Consider the following 22,439-nt stretch of genomic DNA (forward strand, 5'->3'; position numbering starts at 1 on the left):
CAAAACTCTATTGATGTTATTGGTAGCAGTGCAAACCTTTACTGTGGAAGCAGTCAAATTTATACATAATTAATAGTACAGATTTTTTTTTTTTTAATCAGATTTCTGGGATTTTGCAGTCATCCCACTGCTCCAGGTTTATTTCCAAGTGAATATTAAAAAAAATAAAAAAAAATAATGGAAGGGACATACCCTGATTTAAGGTATTTTTACTATAACTGCTATCCTCAAACAACCCAAGAACTTTCTGCTTACTTAAGAATTACCTCTAAGTTAAAGCACATCTTAGCAACATCTTAGTTGCTAATAAAGAAAAGTAAAGCTCAATGAGAACAGGCTTTTTAAAAAAGTGTATTTGCTCTGCAGCTTCTCCACTAATCCCTTTTTATTTCAGAACTTGTAAAGGATCCAACTCTCTTATTTAAAAGAAAAAAGAAAAAAAAAAAAGCCCAACAAGCAAAACTCCTTGAGAAATCCCTCAAGGTGTATCTGTCTCCATCATAAACCCAAAATTTTGCATTACCTTCAAATAGGAAATTTCTTCCAGTTGTCACGATTTCTGCAACTAGTGTTACATTAGCACTGAGAGAAAGGGTGAATTAAATTTTTTAAAAAAATAGTTCAAGCAAGAGAAAGAAAACCTGCCAAAAAAATCGGACAAAAGCCTGAATGCCAGAGCTGGCTCATTCCTGAGGGTCCATCGCCATCTACAGGCTTTTCCTCCTCTCAGAAAACCTGATAATTCTATTCACACAGGATTTTTTGCCCAAAACGAGGATGTAGTTTTTTTAACTGATGTTAAATAACACAGGTTTGCTGAAGCTAGAGGAGTTACAGTGATTTAAACCACCTACAGATGAGCCTCTACTTATTCCCTCATTTTGGAAGAATAAAAACTTCCTCTATGATTCAGGGGAATGTAGTGTTGCTCTAAGCTTACATTTGTGTTAAAAACAACAAACAAACAAACAAATAACCTACGTTCTTTAAATTAAAAGAGAAAAAAAAAATACTAACAGGGGTGTTCCACCAATGGCATAGCAATAAAAGTCAATGTCTAAAATTTTCCTATAAAACCGAGTGCTTTAAAGCACTTTCTGAGAGGTGTCAGGTCAAAGTAATGTGAATAATGAGCCAAACCCAAGCAGATGCTGACGGAAAGAAAATCAATACACCTGTGGCTCTGGGGGGAAAAAGGAGCACATTAAGTATAAGAATTTTTAATTTCAGTAGCATTTTTGCTTCTTTATATATACCTTTCTCATCCTACAAGCCACGGCTTTCCTGCCTTTTTTGTTTGTTTGTTTGGGCTGAGCCGTATGTTTTTCCCATACAGCTTGCAGAGTCTAACTCCATGCCAACTTCGGGAATTTTACAAATAAGCTTCTCAAATTCTGGTATTTCCAATAGTGGTGGGTAAGTAGCTTCTGTCTCACACTCCTGTTTAATGAGTCTCACGCAGATGCAACATTCATTCAACTCAGAATACTAATTTCATCTTTGTTTATGCAATTTCTAGTCTATGAATAAAGTGAACTTTCAGAAAAAGCACCAGGCAAATTGGGAAAATGAAAATGACTGGATCCTGACATGGAAAATCATCTATTTGGGATCAGATAAGACAGCAAATTATTGCAGATAAATTCCTCTTGGTTTTCAACCTGCCATTCAATTCAGAAGACTTACAAGTCAGAATCTTGTGACAAGAATCAAAAATTCAGAAGATGCCCAAGAGTTTTAATTCGAAGTTCCTCTAAAGGATTTAAGACTGTGAAAAGAAATACAGCACAAGAGAAAAGTCAGATTTCAGGTAGTGGGCACAGCAGCCTTGTCCAATTTTTTGGTGGCAAATTCCTGAAGTCAGAATGGAGGTCTGTAAGATAACCATAAAAATCATGAACTAAATTCACCTTTGACATAATCTAAATTTTGCAATTTTGTTGGGAATAAAGGAACCAGTGCTGCCTTCTTGGAGAGAGATTTTCATCTTTTCTAAAACAGTTAAATAATAGCAAAAAGTAAAAAAAAATTCAAAAAAAAAAAAAAATTAAATGCTAATGCGTGATTACTCTCACAGTTGGGAGAACACAGAATATCTGCCAGCAAGGCGTTAGATACAGGAGTTCAGCATGTTAAATATACAAATAAACCCAGCAACAGGCAAGAGCATTATTTTACTGTGTTGAACAAAGCAAAATAAATACAAGGCATGCAAAAATAAATAGGAAAAGTACAAAATAGTATATGATCAATAGCAATCTTTTGCAAAACTTCAGGACTTCGAGACACAAGACATTATACATTAAGGAAAAATAAAAAATTTGAAAAAAAAAAAAAATTAAACAGGGTTTCACAAATCAAACGGTGAAGGTACAACACAATATAGCAAACTCCAGCCAGACCACAAAGAGGGTTTGCTCTTCATAAACATCAGATCAGGCAGCTAAAATTATTACCAAAGCGCTCTTGTAACTGTCACCTGTGGTGGGTATAATTACAGGCTACTGCTGCAAGCACGCCCACGTCATATGGCAATAAAAGGACCTACAGCTTGCCAAGACCAGGCAGACAATGGAGGACACACACCACCTGACGAGAGCCCAAAAAGATCAGCCAGGGAGACTAATAAAAATGACAGCTCTGAAACAAATGGCAAAGCTTCTACCGAAAGAAAAAAAAAGGGAAAAAAAAAAAAAAAAGGTAAATAAATAAATGAAAGGTGCTATCAAATTAGCTGGAAATGCAAGCACTGAGCAGAGTTCTCCAACAGGTTGCACCTTGAGCACAAAGGCAGGCAGAAGGATTTGTGGATGCAGTTAGTTCCTGTTTTAGTTAGAAAGAGCCCTTTTTAATTTGCCTTTTTTATTATTATTATTATTAGATAAACTGTATCCATTTGATCTTGGCTTTGTAGTCCGTCATTAAATAGCCAAAGAGATGAAAACTACATTTCCAATCTGGTTTAGAAGAGTGACAGATACCTGTACTATTCAGCTATCACAGCACCAACACCTTCTAGGGATAAACCCACATGCTATAACAAAGCTGAATTTCTTTCTCTTCACCTTAATTCTGTCCTGGATGCCTGCATACACAGTCCTGCTGACCAGCTGCACAGAGGCTTATCCTACATCAGGACTGCTCTTCTGCCCAAATACTTGGACCACAGAGAGTTTAACACACACAGCCAAGGTATTAAAAGGCTTTATCATCAATTAAACCCAACAAAATGCAATTAAAGAGTGAGAAGCAGTGTTCAGGTCTCTCGTTTCCAGGGCTGAGGGAATCATTTTGATGTGATGCATTCAAGTTTTGAGTACATGACACAGAAAGCCTCAAAAATATCAGCACAGCATAGTTTAAGAGGAAGATCCCCAACCCCAAAATCAAGGGAATTGCTATATAGGGTAAATACCTTGTTAACCACACACAGAGGAAATGACTCCTCAGATGCAAAACATAGTTGTGCTTTTATTTTTATTTTGGAACTTTTCACTGGTAAGAAGCAAATCCCCAAAACTCCTGAGCAGGAAATGTAAGGCCATCCATCTATTTCTAAGTTAAAAGGGATATTTGTACTGGTCTCTGCTCAGCTCCATCTCACCCTGACTCCAAAGCTTCAAACTTTGCTTTTTAAATCTTGTTTATTGTGTTGTCAAGGCTCAAAGTGGTTATTTCCCTATTAACTTTGTCCTTGTTTGTTCTTGCATTTTTGAAAGAGCTGGAAATAACATGTGTTTACTTTGCTGTGTGTCTCTCAGCATCGTCAATAACACTGTTGCTATTCCAGGAATTTTAACTGCTGCAGCAAAGCAAAGTCTGGGATCTCAAGCTTAAATTGTATTCCCCCTCAACCCCGGAAGAATAATAGTGGAAATGTAAAAATTGCTGGGGAAAGGGTGAAACCATCTCCTCTAATTGTCTGGAGAAGCCTTTTTCTCATCTGAGCAGCCACTTGTGTCGGGTATGGTGCTCCTGACAGCTCTGCAGCCACAGCTGGGGATTGCACAGGCACTGCCAGCAGCAGCCAGGGGGGAGCAGGGTGTAAACGTGTCCTCCGTCATTAGGAAAATACCTTTACTGGGATATAACAGCCCGAAATAAAAACACACCTCTCCACTCCAGCCTTTTCACTGGAGTTCCAGACGATTTTAAAGATGTGGCTTTGCCAGGGACTTGCAGAGGGAAAGAGGGGAAGAGATGTTGGGGGCTCTGAAGAATTACTTACTAGGTCAAATTCCTGAAACCTGCCTCTTGCTGCTCCTCAGCAGCCCTAGCCTTAACACGAATGAATTTCTGTAGCAGCGTTATTTTTCAGCTTCCCTATTTAAATAGAAACTGCCTTCCTTCCTTTGCCGACTGCTTCTTTAGAACTGTAGCAAAACACAAGCTGCAAATGGGCTGAGAACAGCCCTTAGCAAAAGCTCTACAGTAAAGCGGATGTAAAGACCATCTCTTTTGCATTAATACTTTTTTCCTTCTTTTTTTTTTTTTTTTTTAAGTTTTTTCTTCTTCCAAGTTCCCTATTCAGCGTTTGAAGAATACTCATTCTTCTCTCTTTAGGATTACATCTATTCATTTTATTTAGCTTTTTAATGTGGAGACATTTTAATCTACCATTACTTTAATGCTGTTCCCGAATAGTTTGGGAACAATGATTTATATTTCGTCTTCAGCTGTGAGGATGAAAAAAAAAGGGGGAGAAAAAAAAAGACTATATCCTTCTCATCAGTTACACATGTAGTCATGGCAGGGTGGTTTATGCTTTGTATCAGGGAACTGCTTGTCCAAAATTAGCAGACAATCCACAGTGAAAGTAAGAAATGTTTCAGGGGAGCTCATCTTGCTTCCTCACCCTACAGAAGAGTTATTACCACCTACTGGTAAACACTCAGTTAAATTAAACCTCTTTCTCTCTGCTTGGTACGCCAGAGGTGCAAGAGAGGTTTGGTGACTCAGTCTTTTATTCCATAGCTGCTAGTGGTCTCCCTTCTCCATAGATTTCTCATGTTCCCTTCATCCCAAGAATTTCCTCTTATTGATCTATAACTCCCCTCCCATCAAGGGAAAAATAAAATAAAATAAATCACTGTGTTGCAAAACAATGCAGGAGTTAGACTGGATGTTTTACCCGTATATTGTTGTCATGTCCAGGGTTGAATTATGCTCAGTACAAACAGGGCTGGAACATTTTGTGCTTTTCTTGGGAGAGCCAAACCATAACATGCAGGAGACACTTGTCCACATACAGAATGAGAGATTTACCCCAAGTAAACTCCAGAAGGCTCAGATTTGAGTTAACAAATATCTTTTCTGAGGGGATAAAGAACATTTCCCTCTTACTGATAGGCAATTAGCAATTTTAGAGGACACTGTCAACAAGCAAATGGCCTTTTGCCCGTAGTTCATCAGTATAAATATAGCCCAGCTCAACAGGGATCAAAAATTGTTCAAGTCTAATAAGATGATTGGTATCTTCTCTCTGAGATGAGTTTAGCTGGGCTCAGATCCAGCTCCTGTACCAGGAGCTGAAGTGGCAGTGTTCAATCACACACTCAGCAGAGATGCCCACAAGTTCCCAGGCTGCAGGCTCTGTCCTCTCTCTGCCACTGCCCCAGGTTAGACCTGAAGCAAACTGGCAGAGCAGTGCACATCCCTGCAGCCTCACCCAGCCAGCCCTGGGGCTTTTCAGCCTTCCAAGCTCCCACAGCCCCAGGGGCCAGTGCCAAAACTCAGGCATCCTCAAAGCTCCCCCCAGGCTTTGGAGATCTCAGTGGAGAACAGTGACAAAATCCCACCTCTGCAGCAAGGAGCACAAAAGCTTACATTTGGGTTGTGCTGCTGCACCCACAGCCCCAAAATCGTCCTTACTCTTGCATCAGCCAGCTTTCTGGGCAGCCCAAAGTGCTCCAAAACGACCCCACACCTGTCATTTTCCCATTAAATAGCTGCAGTGAGTTTCACCAGAAGCCCCACATTCCCAACACCTTATGCTGCATCACCACACATTCCTCCCCTTCCTCCCAGTACTAAACCATCATAAAATAATTAGTAGACACAGTGCAATGTCACTGCAAAATAAATAAATACTGCCTGTGCCTGCTGCATTCCTTTGTCTGGCTGGCCCTGGCTGCCAGCAAGGGCTGAGCTGGAAAAATCACTCCCACCTGTCCCCACCCTGGCAGCAGCCTGGATCAGCAAGAAGCCCAAACCTGCTGGAGAGTGGGAAATGCTGCCAGTGAAAATGAAGTATTCTGGCATGGGTGAGTGTGCAGGGACCCTGAAGGAATTCAGCAGCAGCACTGCCAGTCACACCAGAGGTGCTCTGGTGGCTGGTTTCCCATCATTTGCCTGATCCTGTCAACGTCTCTTGAAAATATCATACAAACTTTAAAAATATATATATATGATAGTAAAAATTCAAGTCAATATATCCTTTTAATTCCCACCAGATTTTTTTTTAATGCAATTACTGTAATTTCATTAAATGGCATAATTACCATTAATGCGGAGAAAACTGTCAATAGAAGGTGTAATTATGTTGTATAAAATCACAAGCACAATGTGCAATGATGCATAATTCCTCATGAAAATCATTGCGACTAAAATTAACTTTTAAATATTTTAAAAATACATATAATACAGTAAGAATGATTTGGTTATTACAGATTTCACTTCCACAACCAGCAAAGGGAGAACAGAGCAGGCAGAGAGTGTTTGCATACAGAAGGGAGGTTTAAGTGTGCAACAGGAAGGTAAGAAAACAAGTTTTTGTATACATGGGTGGGGAAAACAAACAGGTTATAATCAGACTTATAGGCTGAGTTGTGAGCAGACATTCCCCAAGGCACATTACACCACACAACTCCAGCTTTTTGGACACCAGTAACGCTGTGTGGAAGTGATGTCCCAATGGAGAAAAGTGTGATAAGGAAGGAGTGAAGAGGACCAGGCTAAAACCACAATACTGAGACTGCAAATGGGTAGAAAATTGTCCAAGGTAGGATGTGAAGTGTGTCAGGCACACGAGAAGGACCATACAGGGATGTACTGAACTGTGTCCAGGTATCTTCAAAATAAAGACCTTTTTGTGATGTATGCTTCAACCAAAACACATCTTGGGTTGAATACAGAGATAATGGTACCAAGATTAAACAGAAAGGAATGTCTGAAGGTCTTTTTGGTCTTCAAAATCTACAAATCCTCCCAATCCCTGAACTGGTGGAGAAGACTACACAAAGTGCTTAAAGTATCTCTTGGTATATGAACACTGTCAGCTCTACAGGCAACATTTTTCACATGGGGGAATATTCCTGATATTCCCAGGCACACACAGCCATGTGTGACCATTTTCCACACCAGACCACTGAAGAGAGGTAAACTATGAAGAACCCAGAAATCCTATGTGTGACCCTTTCCTCTGACCCAGGATGTTTTCTCCAGTTGTGTAACCCTTTATGCACAGGGCAAACATCACCAAAAGTGAAATTCTGCTCTTCATCTCATCCCCCTTTCAGTCCGCTTTTCTAAACCTCTAAACTTGAAAAAATTCCGATTTTACATGTTCTTCAGCAGAGCCCAGTGTCCTTTGTGCCTATACAATTAACTCAGATGAAAAATCATCAGATTAAAAGCACAGAACGCTGATGAAAAATGTGATTACATTTTTATAGCAGAAAAAAAAATTCATCTACTCACATGTTCTTGGACTGTCTCCTCTCACCATTACATCCTAATAAAGAAATTTAGCTTGGGATGATGAATCTTATAAATGAGGAAACAGTGAGAGCATTTCTCTCATTCACTGGTGTCCTGCCTGTGCTGTTCTCTGTTTCCTTCCTCTTTACCTGTCCCTCTTTTCCTCTTACACCCCTAAAAGCAGCTGATGTCCTTGTCACACACAGGAGCTGTCGCTCTAATGGGGAGGGAAGACTGAAACATGAAGGTGAAAGATTCCATATCCTTGGCTATTGCTGTCCTCTGACAACCTCACAAATATTTTATCTGCCTGGCAGTGGGTTTTGCCTGATTGCTGGAGAAAACAAGGCTCTCACAATTACACTGTCTGCTTGTCCTCCTCCTCCCTCACTTCATTTCCCCTTGGAAGAAGGGGCATGGGTTACCTGCAGAGGGAAACCAAGGGAAATACCAGATCAAAATGGTAATTTCCAGGGGCTCAAGGGACATCATCTGTAACGAAAAAAATTTTTAAAAATGCATTTTCTAGTTTCAAGGCCTAACTGGCATTGAGGCTACCAATGAGGGTTTTGTGAACCCAGCTGAAAAATGGGTAAAGAAGCTTTGTGCATCCTCCTCACCTCATCTTTTAACCAGCACGTGAGGGGTGGATTTTCTACCCAGACTGGGCAGGGAGGGATGCTGCACCTAACATGCTGTGTGCATATTTCCAATACTATGAACACTCACGCTGGAAATAGTGAGAGAGAGAGATGTATAATTAGCATTTCATTTTTAGTGCCAGAGCTGAATTATCTCCATGTGAGAAAAATCAGATAGACTTAAATTTTGGGTTGTAGAAGAAGCCTGTGGTAATTATTCTTAGAGTTGAGTATTTTTATTCCTTTCCCATTACCTTTCCTTTCAGGAAACCAGGAGTATTATGGTTTCCAGTAAAGATGTTATCAACCTGCAACTTGTAACCTGCTCATACTCCTTTACACTAGAAATAAATTCCTTTTTCTGTAGACCCATTTTCCCACCTTCATATTTTTCTGCCTCTCCTCCCCTTCCAAACTTTTCCTAGGTTTGGAAAACAGAACTTGACAGCTGTAACTTCACAAGCAGTTTGGTGAAAAAAGAGCAATCCTTTTAAACATGTGCTTAGATTCCTGCTGTACAGTGGTGGCAGGACCTGGATATTGGGATTTTACCCTCTCTTTCGAGTCCCTGCATGAACAGCCATCTTATTCCCTTGGACACAATCACAGAACTCTTTTGAATAGCCACTCTTACTTCAGTGAGGTACCAACCACTCTGCTCTCCAGCCATTAACTATATATAATACCTACAATATAATATCTTCTGAATGAACTTCAAGAAACAGGAAGACAAAACATAAGAGAGAAAAGACCCTCTTCATCCTACCCACGCATCTGTGTGATCCATCCCTCTGACCTACAGCGTGAAGACAGCTCTGTCCTTGTTCTGAAGTTTCTTTCAATCAAGGATTGGTCTACTTTACCCATCTGTGGCAAATACACTGAAGTGTTTTCCTTAAAAAAGCCTTTAAGCATCTTACAATTCACAGACAGTAAATGCAGGAGAAAATCTTAGAGATGTGGATGTTGTATTGCCTAATAAACACTCAACTCAAAAACTTTCCTTCTGCATGCCGGACCACCACAAAACGATTTTTGCAACCTTTAATGGCATGCCAAACATTTCAAGCATGAAGAAAATGTCACACCGCAGAATAAAGAGCAGGCAAAATCTTTTTGTGCTTGAGTGGGTTATGAGAAAACTGCAAATGGGGTGTTTACTACCAAGAGGAAAAAGGAGAGAGATGAGAAGTGGGAGAGGCAGGTGGAGAACTTGGCTTTTTGTTTGCTGAGTGCAGTAGAACTCACTGACCAGCTTTCTTTTTTTTTTTTTTTTAAACAATGTATTATTACAGCCAGGTGAATAAACTTGCAACAGGCAATGCCAACACAGGCAGAGCAGGAACTGATAAACTGCAGTGAAGTGATGCCTCACTGCAAAGGAAGATGGAAGGGACAAAACCCATCATCTCACTGCATCACCGAGACCAAAAGCATCTCCCTACATCACCACCACCTCCTGCCTTTCCTACCCCGCAGCTGCCACCTTCAAATTAAACATCATTAACCATTCCAAAGGCACCACTCAGTTACAGCCTGTGCCTGGTGGCAGGACATGGCATCCCCAGTGCTCGGTGCAGGAGGTGAACTCCTCTGCTCCAGGCCAGGAAAGGCTGCTCCTCAAGGTGGAATTTCCATCCCCACCAGGCCCAGTGTGGCCCAAGCTGCCCTGCAGCCACAAAGCAGCAGCAGGAAACCAGAAAGGGCTTCGTGCTGCTGGGGAGGAACACTCCAGATCTCAGATCACTCAGCCCCCATGCAACAAAAGAAAAAATCCACTTACCACAAATGCTATCAGGCTCTTTACCGTGGACTCCCAGAGAAAGCAGCTCCAAAGGAATTGTATTGTATTCCATATTGCCATGGTGATTTTTTTCACGCGATCAACATTTCTTGATAAGATCTGATAAATATTGAGTGGGAGGAAGGGAGGAGAAGAGGAGTTTAATCAAACACACTAATATACTACTATTGCTTCAGAAACAGGGATAATTTAAGCTACAAATGCACGCCGGGGCACATATTACAAATAAAGCCTCTATTTCAGACACATTCACCAGCTCCTGTCTGCTTTCTGATTACACACACAAACCTTCCAGATTTTCCTCACTCCTTACAAAAAAAAAAAAAAAAAAAAAAGAAACAGCAAAAAAGGCACAAAGAGATGCCAAAACTAAAATAAAAAAAAAAAAAACAGTTAAACAAACCTACCTCTATCCTCATTCAATTCTTAAAATACATCAGTGTCTCAGGAAAAGGGACAGAGAGAATGTAGCCTGCTCCTCTTTTCTACATATTTTGGACGAGTCCATAAAAATAAATAGGGATTTTTAGACTTATTATAGGGCCCCTCGATTCTAAAGAGCATAATGGCCATTGTTCTGAAATCCTATGGACTTTTTGCATAAGGAATTTAGCCCTGGTTTCTTCCTTCACAAAGAAGGGAATAAGGCTCTCATTGAGCTTTAAGTGCTGCGAACTGTGCAAAATCCACAGCTATCATTTTCCCCACTCTGAAGCACAAAGCAGAACTACTGATGCAAGCCAGATCAGAAAGCAATTTCGTGTTAACACAAACAAACCTTTTAATATATACAGAAATACACTGAATTTACATGTGTTCAGCATTTTATGCATAAATAGGTTTTGTTCTTGCAACCGTGCTACAGCAATTCAAATCTTCCCAAAACAGATGCAAAAGCTTAGCCCAGACACAATTTTCACCTTTTTAGAAAATTTGCGGTTCTCCTCAGTAAAGCGCTTTTCCCGGGGCTTGAATGTTCTAATACTTGCTTTTATCTAGAAAGAAAAAAAAAATAAAGAAATAAAAATAACACCATGTAGTTTAAAAGGAGTTATTTCAGTTTCATAGCAGCAGCGCTGCTCAGGAAGATTAGGAATTTCAGCATCTCTCACTCCGCTGTGTGACACAGGAGCTGCTTTTCATACATATTTTCCACAATGAGGATGGTGATGGCACAGGCTGGCCAGAGAGGGTGGATGCCCCATCCCTGGAAACATTCAGGTGGACAGGACTCAGACCAGCCTGGTGTAGGGGTCTCTGCCCATGGCAGGGCAGGTGAAGGAGATGAGCTTTAGGGTCCTTGGAAACCAAACCATCCTGTGATTCCATGCTGAGGAAAATGCAGACAAGTTAAATGGGGCGAGGCTGGACTCACTTCAGCAGGAGCAGAGCTGAGGCACAGCCCACGATGGCCTTAATAAATAGGAGTTAAACTCAGTAAAAGGCTGGAGGGCATAAACGATTGAGACTGACTCAGCCACCTAAAAACTAAGCACTGTGTCCATGCCTCATTAATTTTCCTGTCAACACCCTGGGAAGAGAACATCCTGGGTCAGCTTTTTAGGGGAGAAGTAGGTGTTAAAAGTAATGTATAATGAAATGAACCTGAAGCCCTTTTTTGGCTGTTGCAATTGAATCTGTGGCTACAGCAATCAGAACCTCCTTCCTAATGTGCTTTTATTAAGCACTTTATTTTTATTTTAAGGAGGGTTATTTGTCCTTCCAGAAATGCCCCTTCTCTGTTCCATCCACCTGGAGGGGCCACGGCTCTCATTGCCCAAATCTTATTCACTCACAACATCAAACATCCCTCCACCAGATGCAATGGGGACAGGACTTTTCTGGCTTGGTTCATGGTTTTAAAAGCATCACCCCCACCCTTGTCCTTGCAGATTAGTACTTTTCTTACACCAGTGATAAGCAAAAAGAAAATACTTCTACTTACAGGATTAAATAGGACATCCAGCTCCAAGTAAATCACTCCTTTTGAAGCACGCTCCAAGTCTTTATTCTTCAATGTGTAACAACTTTGTTTACCGTTTCTAATCTATAGTTTGGGGTGGGGAGGGGAGAAAAAGCATCAGTATTTTCCTGGCTGTAATCCTCAATATAATTTAAAGACATTGCAAACAAATAAATAATTAACTATAACTCAAGCACAAAGGAATAAAAAATAAAAACTTTCCCCGAACCCTGATAATATACTTGGAGCCTAAAACACAAAACAACCATTGGATTAAAGACCTATAAAATTGCAGATTAAATCTCTTATGGTCCAACTTTAATTTTCAGACCTTGTACTTTATAGTAGAGCAGCGCACGCAATAACCAGTCTGAAAATTCTGCCCTGGAAGCCAGTGAGTTGATGGAAGTAATCAGCCTCTGTTATTACAAGTTTAAAATGGGATTTTTCTTCCAAAGTTTAGGAAAAGAGCCACAAACAACAACTTTACCTACCTATTGCACACTCCAGTACACGAAACCACTTCTTAATGCTTAGTTTATTGCGACGTTATCAAATTATTACCCAGCAAACAAATACAATCCAAAGAAATGAATCGGCTGAAGTGGAGCGAATGCTAATGTAACAAATGTTCAAAATTAACTAATTCATGTAAAAGGCTTCTCCCCCCAACCCACCCCTGAAATTCAATACCACTTCTCTGCTCTGATCAACGGGTTGGCCCTATCTTATTTAAGCATCTATTAAACAAAAAAACAACCAGCCCAAAACCGAAATACCTTCCTTGCCATTTTGTAAACTATTTGGCTCAAAGCAAAAGCATTCTCTCTTCAAAAATGATGGCAGAAATGTATTTATTATACACAGTAGGATATGTATTGATTAAACATTTGGCTTTTTAGGAAGCAGACCAGTTAATTCTAAACAGCAATAACATAAAAAACTGCAGCTTACCAAAAAGCTATATTGAGGGACTGTAATGATCAAAGATTAAAGATAACGGAGGAAATTTGGGGGCATGAAATTGCAACCATATTTAAAATGGCTATTGCTGCTCTGGCATTTAGAAGAGGCACTCATATAAACCATGGTAGAAATGACTAAGGAAAAAAAAAAAGGTGTAATAGGAACGAAGTGATTTCACAAGACAAGGGAAAGGTCACTTTCTTTCCAATGTTGCTCCACCCTTTCTATACCAAAACAGCTTGTCAAAGAGTGGATGGGATTTCTGCCTAAGGGCTGAAAAGGAAGAGGGATCTCACAAGGACCAACTTTGCATCCTCAGTGGTGTAAGGCCAGGAACTATTTCCTATTTTCTCATCCAAAGCCTTACAGTTACAGAGACCTATGTGGAATTCATTTACTACCAATAAATAATAACAATAACACTAAACTCTCACAAAGCACCTCTGCTTTCACCACAAGAGAGCACACACCATGCTGGAGCTGGCAGCAAAGGATGCTGCAGCTCCCGGGAAAGGGACGGGTAAAAAACCATTTTGCAGTCCTGCAGCCTCAAAACAGAAGAGCTGCCAAAGGGATTAGACCCTTTTCTAGGGCCAAATGGACTGTCACCAGAAGGTCCTTGGGCCAGCTGCCACATACAGCATTGTCAACCCATCATAAATGTTTCTGCTCTCTTACCAGTTTGCTTTTCCTCCCTTCAAAAAAAGGAAAGCCAAAAAAAAAAATAAATTTACTGAATGAAAACAAAATTTTGTTTAGAAAATTGTGATTTTGTTAAATTTTACAAATTAAAGGATAAATGGTTTTACTGATGGCAGGGATACTGAGACAGAAATATTTGCTTTGAGGTCGTTGGTGCAAGACAATGCCCCAGCAACAGGTTTAGCCTGAGCTTTGATTCATGGATTCTGCTGTGACAGGATCAAATGTACTTTATTCCCAGTGTGTCTGCAGAGAAGCAGATGTCCAGTATATATCACAATACCCTAATTCTGGACTCTCCATGGTTATTAATTGTAGAGCTGAATTTCCTTGTATTTCAGGTATACATATTTCTCATCACATTTCAACCAGTTACACCAAAAGCAACAGCTAGTGGGAAGGTCTCTTTATATTCCTTGGGATATATTTCTTTCTTACATCTTTCAAGAGCATAACCCAAAAGGAAAAGAAATGTGACATAGAGGTAAATTGAGAGAAAAAGGAGAATAAATGTTTCTGAGTATTTGAGCCTGATACTGTGGTATTCTGCACTCAAAAAAAAAGCTTTGGGGAAAAGACTCCTCATTTTAAGAGCTGGAGCTGAATCAGGCATTTTGGCCATGTGTGCAGGTGTTTTCAAACAGTAAATTTAAAATCAGCAACAAGTAATTTCCACCTCTGTATTTTCCAATGGGGGTTGTTTAGGAAACTTCTTGAATGGTGTCATTATTATTGTTGCTGCTATTCTTAAATTGAACAGGGCAGGAAATAATGAAGTGCAAATGAAGTTTTAGAGTCAGATTTATTTGGCATATTTAATTCAGTGTTCAAACTCTCTGGAAAAAGATGTGCAATTATAACTCAGCCTAGGACTAAACATTCATACAGATACTTTAGCTTTAGACTTTCTTCAGAGGGAAAAAAGCACAAGAGAAGGACGGCAGGCTATGGAATGGCTTGCCTCCATTACATTTTCATTTGGATAAAATAGGGGAAAAAACCTTGAAAAAGTCAAACAAAAGACTCCCTTACAGTTTTGGCACCATGCTAGAGCAGTGTGGTTCAACAAAAAGTACAGGGTAATTCTAAGACCCACGACTGCATGGAGATTACACTGGTGGCATGCCTCAACTGTGCCCACAAGAAAACATGCAAAAGAGCCTTAAATACTCCTCATTTTCACTGCATCCTGTTCTTGGGGCAGAGCTCAGATTCTGTTCAGCTTCTCCCCCAGCTTGAGAGACAGACAGTTACGATAATTTCATTTTGCTCCTATTTCTTTCTGCCCTCTGGGTACTTTCCCCCAGTCTCTGCTATTCCCAAAGACCGCTTAAATGCTCTCTCCAGCTGTGGGAAAGAGCAGCCAGGGCTGGGGGAGCAGGACGAACCTTAATGTCAGAAAGATCAGGTTTCTTCTGCCACCCAAACACCTTTTGCTACAAACCTGATGATGTCACATGGACTTGACTCAATGAGTAATTCTGAAATCTGTTTCTAAAACAGCTTAACATCTACTTATAGGAAAAGGAAGGGAAAGGAATATTCAAATTAAATGTGAAAATATCTGCAGGTAAGCACCTTAAAGAGACATAATCAATATTATTCCTTTATTGATGATGGTTTATATCCTCTCTGAATACTAATGCCTGCATTCTCTGAAAGCTTCTTAATAGTTTATTGGGGCTCAACCACCAAGCAAGACTGCTCATAACCCTGGGATTAACACGAGGACAGCAGTGCCTACCACACCCACATGCTGCATTTTGCAAGGTCACCATCAGAAAAACAGTCTGGCTTTTCATCCCGTGGGAATTTCTGATGTTTGGGGCATTCCCCTCTTCTGAGTCAACACAGAAAGAGAAAACCATATCTATATTTTCACAGAAAGAACTGTATATTCTGTGTCACATTCCTTCTCCATACAGGACCACGGAAAGGAAATTATCAGTTGGAAGAAAAGCTGAAATTCTTTTTTGCAATAAATATTTCGACCTACAGAGGCACTTGAGGCAAAACACTCCCTCTAACTAGTTAGTGTTCTCTAACTGAAGGAAATGTTGAGGCACACGAGACCACCATCCAGTCAAGGTCCAAAGTGCACCAGGTTCCTCTCAAATGAATGAATATATTTGCTAAACTCTTCGCACAGATGTCCCCAGTAAAACAAATGTGACTAAACACAGTATTGATGTAGCCAGCCAATGCTAAATCTATTAAGCAACAACCTTCTGACCGCTTGGGAATTTTAATGAAATAGCAAAAGCCAAGATTGATATGACACAAAACACAGAGAAGACAGGACCCTTACGCAGCAAAGCGTGTTTTTTCATTGCTCTTGTCTTAAAGAAATATGGTTTAGAGGCTTTTTTTTTACATTGATTTTAAGAAAACTTCACTCTGTATCCAGCTTTGATGCAGATTCAATGTCATATATTGATGACCTGACAGAAGAACGCTGGGTTAAACCTCTGTACATCAACACCCGTGACGTGTGGAGAGGGTAATGGCTACTCTCCAAGGGTAATTCATTTAAAGCATTTGGGACCTCTGATATTCCTGCTTGAGCTCATTGCTGATGCACAATGTCATCCCATTTGCTCTGCATAGCATAAAGCTGTCTTGTAATAGACACACACCTCCCCTTATCAAAGGACACATTTCCCCAGGAAAAGATGAAAGCAAGCCACATATTTGATCCACCTGTATGTGAATAAAGAGGTTTTTGTTCCTCCCCTTATTCACCGAGCAATTTTGTACAAAATGCCTGTTCCTTCACTCCAAAACTCTTTACCCCAAACACTTCACTTTGAATAACCTTCTGTGGGATCCAAAGCGGAATGGAGATTTGGGGTTTTGGCAGAGGACTGCTGTCCAAAGAGCAAAGAGATACGGAGCTGATGGACTGAAAGAAAGCAGGCAGGGCTTTCATATGAGGGCTTTGAGCCAGTCTGAGGAGGAGCTGAAAACCCTGGGAGCACAAGGATCCTAGGTGATAGTTGAGACAACATCCCTGTTGATACCTCTTCAGTGAGCAGCGGGTGGCTGGGGGAGATTCTAACGTCAGAAACAAGACATTGTTTTCCCTGGAAGAGATGTGGGGGATTTTTCCCCATTCCAAAAATCCTGGTTCATGATCAGGACAAGAGGCAGAACAGACAGCACACTTCACAGATGCCTCCATTGCATAAACACAGCCAATTTCACTTTTCTCGAACTCCAAAACTTTCTCCTGGAAAGGACTCCGCACTTATGGTCAAGTGCTAAGTAAGTGCAATCATCAGGTGTCTGCTCTCTGAATCCAGGCCATCCTTTAGACAATTAAGCTTGCCAAAGGCACACTCCTTGTTTTCAGTGTATCATTGGCTACTGACCTTGCCTGGCACTTGAGAATATTTCATAGACCTCTTCCTGTTGGCTGGAAAAAAAGGGTGCAGCTGAGGACTACTCTGAGCTGTTAATCCAGCAGATAAAAAACATCCCATTCTGCGCTACAACTCTTCACTCAAAGGCCTTTCTACATCAGGATATTTGATTTACTCTGCTTTCAAATTCATTGAAGCACACTATATGCTCCCATGTCTCTAATAACTTGCAGCCTTCTAGGAGATAGGAGTCTCTTGAAGCAGAAGAAAAAAGACAGACCCTCACAAAGAGACACACGGTTGCCTTTACTAAGATCTAGGACACAAAGGAACACAGAGATAGAAAGGACTTCTTTGATAATTAGTTCAAGTCCCCCAGAACCTACAAAACTTCTAAAACCTATCAAACTTCTTTCTTGAAGTAATAAAGTTTTTGCCCTACTTCTCCGTTCCCCCGGTTCTTCTCCGGTTTCTGGCACAAAAGCCTGCTCTGTTCAGCGCTCATGGGCTTCCCTTTCACTCCCCAGGATCTCCCTCTTGGCCCAAGGCTTGGCCAAGCCATACTCCATGGGTCAGCTCTGGCAAGAGAAAGATCCATCCTGCTGGACACCATGGTAGCACTAATTTCTCTTCTAGTGTAAATTGTGAATGTGGCTGACCAGAGCAGAGTTTGAGATGAGGTCTCATACATGCCTTAGAGGAGGACGGTAATTTGATAAAAAGAACAGGAGAAAAAAGTACTCTAGGGTGATCAACATGGAAAAGTTAAACTCCAAACTTTTCTCCCTCTGTTGCCAAATTCAGTTTATTGCTAGCAAAATGTGCATTTATCCAATTCTGCTTTATCACATCTACCAGAAAGTGAAGTTTGCAGCTTTATTCATCATTTGGCACCTTAAAAGTCTTCTCATGATGCCCAGCTTTTTATTTTTCTTACTTGGTTCCTGTAATAATCCTAGATCACAGGATTGATGTTCATCAAGGATGAACAGAAAGAATACGTCATTTCACCATCCCTGAATTTTTGTGCTGTAAGGTTATTCCTGTGCTAATGTGATGATGAGGGTGTAGTCATGTTTGTAAAATGCCAGTGTGGGACTACTGAACACATTTAACCCAAACTTCAGTGTCATATTAATTAAACATTTCATATCCCTCCAACATATACTGTATTCAAGGCAGTTTTTCATTAAGAAAAGAATCTAGTCATCCATGAACAATTCCTGAAGTAAACCTACTTCACATGCTGACAGCTCACAAGTCAAACTTACACATTTTTAACAGGAAAAAAGAATGGCAAAAGCACATCTATTTTCAAAAGACAATTCAATGCCAGGCAAATATTAGGCCTGATTACATACAGAAATTAAATCTACATGATTTGTGAGGCTTCCCTGAGTCTTTAACTTGTTCTCTTTTAGTATATTTATCTAAATGGTTCAAAGGATACATTCAAAGTTACAGTCAAAATGACAACATACACTGAAATTCCCATTTGAAGAAAAAGAGCTCAGAAAATTACAGTTCTGTCTGAGCAGACCAAGTTAATAGGTGCAAAATGTTTTTAATCAGAAGCAGAGATGAGTATATTTACACTAGATTTGACTGAAATAGGAGGCAGAGAAGTTTGGATGGGAAGGAAGAAGATCGGTTGGCAAAGGAAAGCATAAACAATTTTTTTTATTTTTTTTTTATCCCAAACCTTGGACACAGAAAAACCTACACTGAATAGTTTGGACATTACCACACACATGCACTCCCCTCCTCTGCCTTGTTACATGCTTCCTAAGGGATACTTGACAAATGCCTATAAAATCAACAGAAAATCCAAATCTAACATCTTCTCACTGTGAGCCCACACAGCCTGCTGCTGATCATGCAGGCCATTTGGCAAGCACTGGGTCTGCAGGAGAGCAGCTGCTCCAGCCACTCTCTTCCAGTAACATCAGAGATACGAGGACTTGGGGAGTAATTAACAAAGTGATCAAAAATGGAATAAAAGATGTTAAGAGGTTTTTTCCTCCCTGTAAACATCAAATAATCCACCATGCCCAACTGACTCTAATATTATCCCAAAATAGGAGATACTGACAACTCAAGCTACAAAAATAGATAAACAATCTAAAATATTCCCAAAAAGATCACGTAGTCTGAGCCACGGAGGGAAGAGCATTGTAAAGCTCAGAACAGTGTGTGGCCACACAGAGCTCAGTATTTACTCCTGAATCTTAGGCTCTTTATATCCCCAAAATGCTGGGGCTCCCCTGTTTCAGACACCAGTGTGAACAGCACAGGGTGGATGAAGCCATACACACTTTTGTGAAGAGATTCAGAAGCCACATTGCTTTTAGTTCACATATACAAGAAATACACTTATTTAGACAAAATCACAGCTGGAGCACATAGACCTATTTCTTTGCCACTATAAAGTATTCCTTAGTATGGGATCATATCTTCTAAGTCAGTTCAAGAGTTTTCTGGGCAGTTCATTATTTATTTGGAAATACCAAATGTTTCAGTCCCCCTCTCTGATCTTGACTGGTCCCTCACATAAACTGTGCTGGTGCTGTGAGGCTTATATGGTCTGCCTTGATCAAATGGGACCTTTGCTTTTTTTCTGGAAATCTCCCATTTCTCCAGTCTCTGCTGGGACAGAGCCCCACAAATCCATCACTGCCTTTCCTGCAGCAGCTGACCTCTAAAACTCAAAGATAAACTCTCGCCTTAACCCTGGAAGATGCGTGCCAGCCTTTCTGCAGAGGTGAATCTGCTTTCACAGGGATGTTTCAAATCCATACTGCAATTTTGCACTCTGCAGTTTCAATCAGGATCCACCATCTGCCTATTTCAGAGTGCTATTACCCACAGCATCACACTGAGCATTACCAAAAGCATCTCACCACAGCCTGTGTTGCTGGAACTGGGTTACACATGGAAAGCATAAATGTCATCATAGAATATCCTGACTTGCAAGGGACTCACAAGGATCCTTGAGTCCAGCTCCTGCATGGGACAACCCTGAGAATCACACCACGATGTTTGTACAACAGATCATCAGCCCACACGTTTGCACAGGGCCCAACTGCACAAATTATCTGCCACAGCCTCCCCTCGGCACAGGGAACCTCCTGCAAAGCATCACTGCCTCACAACTCACAGAAACCCCCCTGCTCACTGCTAAACGTGTTTACACAACTTGGCTAATATGACACAAGAGTCCCATGATGTTTCAAGCCTCATCTACTAATTGATTTAGTAAGTCACAGCCTAGAAAGTTCTTCCTGCATGTTACTGTAAAAGCTACCAGAACCTTCTGTGACACTGCACATACACATGGAGCTGTTTATGGCCTCTTGATCTGGTTTGCTCACTATTACCACCAGTCTTGTTTCAAAATTAAATCAGTCTTACCAAACACAAAGCTGCTTTTCCCCCATTCCTCTATTAAAGTCTTTTAATGATCCTTTCATGTTCCACTCTCTTTAGCTTGGCCTTTTTTGGCTGTTTCTGAAAAAGCTTCTTCTTAATCTCCAGAGCAACCACTTTCCCCTGAGCTCGCTTTGTTTCCAGTTCTGATTTTATACTCCCATGGTAGTGCTCACTCCTCACATATTTGTTTACAGAACAAAAGCCACCAGTCTTTAAAAGCACCATGGAGTGGAAAACACCCCTTTTAGGTAATTTCATTCTGCTGTGCCAATAACAACAGCTATCTCTAGTCAGTCCTACTGCGATGTGCAATTACTTTCTTGGAGTAAAAAGAAGCAAGATGGAACAAAGACATGCTTAAAATGTTACCTTCAGAAGATGATGTGGAAACACACAGAACAACTCAATTATGAGTTCAGACCTACGTGGCACTGATGAAGTATGGACATTTCTGCAATTTGCTTTCCAATCAACCAAAATTTGCACTAAGACAGGTTGACAATGCTCGTTACACTAAGGAGAACCATAAACATTGCCAATTAAGGCATGCATAGATCACAAAACCTGTTTAAATCTGTGGGGTTTTGTGCAATGGGGGAAAAAAAAAATGTGTCTTGTTCCCAGCCAACCATGATACATGTGGTAAAGCTAACTTACAGACAGCAGAGGGATGGCAACTTTTCCAAGGAAATCAGGGGGTTTATCTCCATCTTCATCAAACACTGTCACTTCCAGAACATCGTGAATGTCTTTAATAGGGCTGGAACCAAAAAGTGCAGACACGTAAAAAATAATATTCAGTACAAATGCACACAGTCTCCACAAAGATCTGAGACTACTGTTTTACTAATTAAGTTTGCATTACCTTGGGGTATATAACTAGCATTTAATTAAATTCCCCCCAAAATGAATCAAGTGATGGGTATTCCCCAAGCTTTCCCCTCATGTTTCAGTTGCATAACTAGGTGAAGAAACTACCAGACAGGGACTTTTTGGTATTTTTTGTAGTGGTGATTCTATTAGTGTTAAACTCAGCTCTCCAACAGAGAATGCTGGTGAATGGGAGAGGCCAAGGACTGAATTCAAACCCAAGTTTCATTGCATTAAAACTTGGTGACGCACACAGGTATTGCAGAAAACCTGGATATAATGGGGGGGCTTTCTAGTGGTATTGTGAGCTCCAGCTGAAATGAACTCATCCACCCAAAACAATCCACACTGCTCCAAAATAAATCTAAATCATCAATATCTTTTAAGGGGCCTAATTAATTTTTTTTTTTTTTTAATGGACAAAAATCTAAGGAGAGATGCGAGTGCCTGACTGGCTGTGTGGATTTGGTGCTTGGATTAGCCAGGCAACATTAGTTAGAAAGTCAGAAAGAGTCCATAGCTGACATTTCTGAGACCCACAGGAAGTACAGACACAAACTTTCTTTTGAAATAAAATAAATTTGGATTGTTATTGGATTTATTTTCCTGGCTGAACATCCGACAAGACTCATCTGCTGGCATAGTCTCAGAAAAAACAGCGATGAGTGGAAGCTTCTTGAGAACAAAGTATGAGAAAGAACTCTAAGGGAGAAGCATTCAGCTGTACCCCTGAATTAAACAGAAATACAGCAAAGTATTTCTATTAAAGAAATCAGATAGTTTTTCTTGTGTTCTCATCCAGCCTAGCATTTATAAATGTTGCTTTAGCAAGAAGTTCATCATTTTCAAACTGTTCTTCCAGTGGACAGATGCAAATATCACAAATGCTTCACTGCCAGCCTTTGCACAGACTGCTGCAGCCTTGGGAGACATTTATCTCACTCATTTATTCACAAAAATCTTTGTCAGCATAAAGCAAGATTAAAAAATTGGGCTGCCTAAAA

At 40.4% G+C, this 22,439-nt stretch overlaps 1 protein-coding gene across 1 annotated transcript in view; it reads right to left on the reverse strand.

The window, feature by feature from the left end:
- MCTP2 (multiple C2 and transmembrane domain containing 2) overlaps window positions 1–22,439 on the reverse strand; it is a 117,727-nt gene that overhangs the window by 35,702 nt on the left and 59,586 nt on the right. The window contains exons 14-17 of the mRNA XM_058847241.1: window positions 21,223–21,325; window positions 12,089–12,190; window positions 11,064–11,138; window positions 10,123–10,242 (exon numbers count right to left, since the gene is read on the reverse strand). Coding sequence (XP_058703224.1) covers window positions 10,123–10,242; window positions 11,064–11,138; window positions 12,089–12,190; window positions 21,223–21,325 — 400 coding nt within the window. The remainder of the gene's footprint in view (window positions 1–10,122; window positions 10,243–11,063; window positions 11,139–12,088; window positions 12,191–21,222; window positions 21,326–22,439) is intronic.

Source organism: Poecile atricapillus, chromosome 11 (assembly GCF_030490865.1).
Source record: "Poecile atricapillus isolate bPoeAtr1 chromosome 11, bPoeAtr1.hap1, whole genome shotgun sequence".
NCBI lineage: Eukaryota > Metazoa > Chordata > Aves > Passeriformes > Paridae > Poecile > Poecile atricapillus.